A 6000-nucleotide genomic window follows, 5' to 3' on the forward strand; every position below is an offset into this window, starting at 1 on the left:
TGAGTCCATATGCTTAAGAGTTCCTTATGGAGCTAAACTGCAATAGGTTTTACATAAGTTCTTTGATTGAATTACCTTTCTTCAAAATAATTTTTTTTCACTTTTTATTTTTTGGCTACACCCAGAGCATGTGGAACTCCCCTGGCCAGAGATCAAACCCATGCCACAGCAGCAGTCCAAGCCAGTGACAATGCTGGATCCTTAACCCGCTGGCCACAAGCGAAATTCCAAAGTAAATTTTCTGCTGTTATATTAATGTTAATTATACTTCTATTACATAATATAGTTATATCTCAATTTAAAATTTTTAAAAATGATATAACTATCATATATATATATACTATGCTATATAGTATACTAATATATACTGTAACCATTATAAATTACAATAAATCTTTTAAAATAAAAGAAACCAACAGCACTGTTGGTAGAAATGCAAATGATGCAGCCACTATTGAAAACAATACAGAAGTTCCTCAAAAAATAAAGTAAAACTTACCATATGATTCAGGATTCCAATTCTGGATACATAAACACACACACACACACCAAGAAAACAAAATCATTATCTCAGAAAGGTATTTGCACCCCCAGGTTCAGTGCAGCATTATTTACAATAGCCAAGACATGGAAACAACCTAAATGCAAGTGTCCATCAATGGATAAATAGGTAAAGAAAAATCTAAGATATACAGATGTAGATACGATATAGATGTATAGATATAGATATACAATGGAACATTATTCAACCATAAAAAAGGAAATCCTGCCATTATGTCAATACAGATCGACCCTGAAGGCATTATGATAAGAGAAGTAGTCAGACATATTGTATGATCTCAATAACATATGGAATCTAAAAAAATTTAATTCATAGACACAGAGAACAGATTGGTAGTGAGGGACATGGAATGGAGAAAATGGGTGAAGGTGATCAAAAAAGTAAGAACTTTTGGTTATAAAATGGTTCTGAGAATGTAATGTACAGCATGGTGGCTACTATTAACAATACTGAATTGTATATGTAAAAGTTGCTAAGGGAGTAGTTCTTTAAAGTTCTCATCACAAGAAAAGAAAGTGTGGGAGTTCCCACTGTGGCTTAGCAGGTTATGAACCCAACTAGTATCCATGAAGATGCAGGTTTGATCACTGGCTTTGCTCAGTGGGTTAAGGATTCAGCATTGCCGCAAGCTGTGGTGTAAGTCACAGATGTGGCTCGGATCCTACCTTGCTATAGATGTGGTATAGGTGAGCAGCTGTGGGTCTGATTTTACCCCTAGCCTAGGAACTTCCATGTGCTGCAGGTACGGCCCTAAAAAACAAACAAACAAACAAAAAAAACCAAAAGAAAATGTAACTATTGACATAATGAATGTTTAACTGATAGTGGTAATTCTTTTGGCAATATAAACATAAATCATTATGTTGTACCCCTTGGACTAATATAATGTTATATATCAATTATTTCTCCTTAAAACTGGAAAAAATAATTTAAAAAGAAACAAATAGATGAGATTGGTCCCTTAAAAAAGCAAATGGAAGTTATTAAGTTATGAATATATGAGAAAGTAGGTTACCTTGAAGAGCTATCACCAGGTATTACTCAAAATTTCAGTTATTTCAACTATCACTCAGTTTCATGTTAACCTTAAGTTAAAAAAGATACAGCTATACTAATGATCTAAGCCAATGTTATTACGTTAGGATAATTACAAGAAACTAGTCGTCACATACTAATTTCTGCAGATACATGTATAAATAATAATTCCATCAACCATAACTTCTGATTAGTAAACTTTAGCTGTGTTTCTTGGTATGAATTGAGAGTGGATGAAAAAAATGATTTCTGTTGGCCACTTCTTTTGTATCAAGGAAAGCGTAGTATTGGTTCAGTCTTCTGATTTCAAATTTTAATTATGTAATTATAATGTATATAATTTACATATATGATTATGCTACAATTTAGCCTCATAAAAATTTGGCTGCAAACACACCATTTATTGTGTATTATTTTCAAGTCTGTTGAGTTCAAGGTAAATTTTCTATGTGAAATTGTGACACTTTGAGAATACTTGCAGATACTTTGTCTTCAAAGAACTGACGAAATATAACGAAAAGAGGAAGATAACTGAACCATGAGTATATTACATTTCTATTTGTATAAAAAGTGGGAGTAAGGGTGTAAATTCATAAATGTTTGTGTATGCATAGGAGTCGGGGATGGGAAGATTATCTTTTTTCATAATGGATATGTTTTATTCTTTGAAAAAAAAATAAAACATCAAAAAAAAAAAAAAAAACCCTAACAAAACCCTAAAGGAAAGAATGGCACTTCAAGGCATCTGTCTCAAAAATGGGATTAAGACTGCAAGAGTTCAATTACATCAGCTTGCTTAAAGGAAAGTCACATTTTCTAATACGGCTTTTATCATTCTTTAAGTTGAATAATTTAAGATTGAGTTCTGCTTAAGTTGCATGAAGAAAAATGCTGGAGATAAGAAAAACGCCATTTTAAAATACTTGCTAACGTGGATACTATAAACTGGGGAAATGAAACTTGTTTAGGGCACTTAGTTGATATAATGTAGTGACTTTTAACCCTACTGGGTAGCTCTAGATCACATAAATATCATCAGTATTCGGTCACTTTGTCAAATGCTTGCTGTGTGGAGAGAGGGGAGGACATGTATATAAATTTCAAATAACAGCAAAATTCATCCTTCTTGCAGAAAAGGCTTATTTTCCTCACTGTAATCCAGAAGAAAATGTGTAGTTTATTTTTAGATACCCAATAAATAAATACTCTAGTTGTAGAAGGAAAGTGGACACAGATCATTTGCCGAGAGAATTCTCAACTTGTTCTGAATCTTAAAGGGTTTTTTTCCCCTTCAGTAAATCATACAATATTAATTATATTCAACACAAAATCTGTTTCTTGAACTACTTTTTTCATGTGGGTTTCAAGGAAGTTACACTTCCCATTTCCTCTTACCCACTAGCTATCCTGTCACCTGTCATTCATTCAGCAAAGTCTGTTCGACCTAGAGCAGGTAAGTTAATCTTTCCGGACCTCACATCTGTAACTGGAACTTACTACTTATCGTTCCTGGTTATTAACTATCACAAAAACTCTGCTGGGCGCGTCGGCGCTGACTGGGCCTGAGGCAAACCCACACTTCGGAAGAGGGTTAGCAGTGTCGGGAATACTGAGGAAAGGAACTGAGAAATATTTTCCACGCCCGAACCCGGGCTAGCAGTCCGGGGGGATCTCCTCACGCCCTCGCGCAGGGCAGCTCCAGGCAGCACAAGAAAGGAGGCGGTCAGCGCCCTCATAAGGCGCCAGGATCCTTCGGGGAAACGAAACTCGCTACACCGCCTCAACCACTTGAGCTTCGGCGCGCCTTCTCTTCCGCCTGCTAACTGCACTTTCAATAAACCATGAAGTCTAATATTTCCCTCTGAAGCCTCCATGTTTTTATTTTTCTAGCCTTGTAGCTAGAGTTAGATATAAAAATTAAGCTGGGATGGATTGGAGGCAGACGTAGCTATGGAAGAAAATTAGCAGATTAGCAGAAATGGCGAAAGTGCGGGGCGAGAGCACCGTGCGCACTCTCCTCGCCGGCCGGAAGTTGAGGAACTGAATGGGTCCTGGAGCCGGTGGCTGCTGCTCCTCTGTCTCTCCCTGACGCTTAGCGGCCGTTCAGCCGCAGGTCTCGTCAGCCGCTAGGCCACCAGGTTCATGTGGAGGCTCCCAGGCGCCCGCGCCGCGCTTCGTGGGGTCCGCACGGCGGTGGAGCGGCACAGTCGAGCTGAGGCGGCGACTGAGACCGCGGCAGGCGTGATGGAGCGCGCTGTAGTGCGCTGTGTGCCCTCGGAGCCTAAGCTTAGCTTGTCCTTCGCTCTGGCCGACGGCAGCCACAAGAATATGCAGCGCGACCAGAGCGAGCCGCTGGGTCGGGCCCTCAGCCGGATCGCTACTAATGCTCTCAAAGGCCACGCTAAGGCGGCCGCGGCCAGGAAGAGCAGGAAGAACCGGCCAAACGCAGGCGGCGGTGGGGCCTGTGCGGGGTCTGGGCCCGAGCCGGCTGCAGCCTGCGAACCCGTAGTGAAGCTGTACTACCGGGAGGAGGCAGTGGCTGAAGACGTGCTCAATGTGGACGCTTGGCAGGACGGTGCGGTGCTGCAGATTGGCGATGTCAAATACAAGGTAGAGCGCAACCCGCCCTCCCTCACCGAGCTGCAGTTGCCGCGCTACATCATGGCCGGCTTCCCGGTGTGCCCCAAGCTCGGCCTCGAATTTGGGGATCCCGCCGGCTCCCTCTTCCGCTGGTACAAGGAAACCAAACCTAGAGTGGTGGAGCCTGAGGGCGGAGGCCCCTCGTCATTGTCTCCCTCTTCACCTTCTCCTGGTTGGACCGAGACGGGTGTGAACGAGCGCGTCTACACCCCGTCCAATGCTGACATCGGGCTACGGCTCAAACTTCATTGTACCCCAGGCAATGGGCAGCGCTTCGGACCAAGCCGAGAATTGGAAAGTGTGTGTTCGGTGGAGGCCGGGCCCGGCACGTGCACCTTTGACCACCGGCATCTCTACACGAAGAAGGTGACTGACGACGCCCTCATCCGCACAGTCTCCTACAACCTTCTGGCCGACACATATGCCCAGACTGAGTTCTCACGGACAGTCCTGTACCCGTACTGTGCCCCTTACGCCCTGGAACTCGACTACCGCCAGAACCTTATCCAAAAGGAACTCACGGGCTACAACGCCGACCTCATCTGTTTGCAGGAAGTTGACCGCGACGTGTTTACAGACAGCTTGGTGCCGGCCCTCGAGGCCTTTGGGCTGGAGGGCGTGTTTCGAATCAAGCAGCACGAAGGCCTCGCTACTTTTTACCGAAAGTCCAAGTTCAGCCTCCTTAGCCAGCATGACATTGCTTTCCATGAGGCCCTGCAGTCCGACCCACTTCACAAAGAACTGCTGGAGAAACTGGTTTTGTACCCAGCAGCGCAGGAAAAGGTGCTTCAGAGATCTTCTGTCCTTCAGGTAAAGTAACTCCACCAGTCTGCTTACAAACTCATCCATTTTTAGGGCTCATGAAGGGGGGCGGGGGTCAGAGGTGCTTATAGTTGAGATGAAACACTACAAGTTTTAGTGAAAGATGTTTGCTCTTGTACCTTAAGCGCATACTTTTTAGCCTTCAATCATACGTTCATTCATTGGGCTAATACCATTGAGTATGCTACAGGTTGCTTTCAACAAACAGTAACTTTTCATAGCGCTTAGGATTTAGTGTATTTAGCTAAATGCAAGAATAATAGAGGCTGACATTTTACTAGTTGCCAAGCACTGTTCTGTCACATTTTAAAGAACTTTATCTGACATGTTTTACTAAATACTTCATAAATTTAAGCTATTATTTTAATTTTGACTCACGGTAATCCTCCTGTTCGCATTTTATGGATGGTATTGTAAAACTGTACAGAGTTTTTAGGTAGTTGGTTTCGTTCACAATAAGAATAACCATTTTTCGAGCACCTATTGTATTTGATGCACCTGAGTAAACTCATTTAATTGAATCCACACAATTGTCCTCCTTGAGGTGGATAATATTGTCTCTTTTTTATTAATTACAAAGCTAGTTTAGGGTGGAAAAAGTATCTTTCTCCAGGTCATACTGTAGTAAGTGCTAGGGTGGGTATTCCAGCCTAATTCAGCCTGACTCCGAAGCCTGCACTTAGCCACTTAAAAAAGTCACCAGCCTTAGCATTGCCATCTAAAGTGTATTCCTTTCATGTCACCTCTATATGTTGGGCTGTTATTGAAATGTTAGGCTAAGTTCCATTAATTTATATTCCAAAACTTAAAAATTAAATTTCATAACTTTGATCATACTTCATCAGTAGAGAAGGATATGGAATAAAATTTCAGTTCATCATATAGTCTTAGATTAAAAACATCCAGATTGGCAAATAGCAGCTGGACTAGGTAATTTCTTT

General features: G+C 41.9%; 1 protein-coding gene across 1 annotated transcript in view; it reads left to right on the top strand.

Moving 5' to 3' along the window:
- Window positions 1-3612: 3612 nt before the first annotated feature.
- PDE12 (phosphodiesterase 12) overlaps window positions 3613-6000 on the top strand; it is a 3696-nt gene continuing 1308 nt past the window's right edge. Inside the window, exon 1 of the mRNA XM_047777510.1 lies at window positions 3613-5047. Within this exon, the coding sequence (XP_047633466.1) occupies window positions 3740-5047 (1308 nt within the window). The 5' untranslated portion in view covers window positions 3613-3739. The remainder of the gene's footprint in view (window positions 5048-6000) is intronic.

Source organism: Phacochoerus africanus, chromosome 1, assembly GCF_016906955.1.
Source record: "Phacochoerus africanus isolate WHEZ1 chromosome 1, ROS_Pafr_v1, whole genome shotgun sequence".
NCBI lineage: Eukaryota > Metazoa > Chordata > Mammalia > Artiodactyla > Suidae > Phacochoerus > Phacochoerus africanus.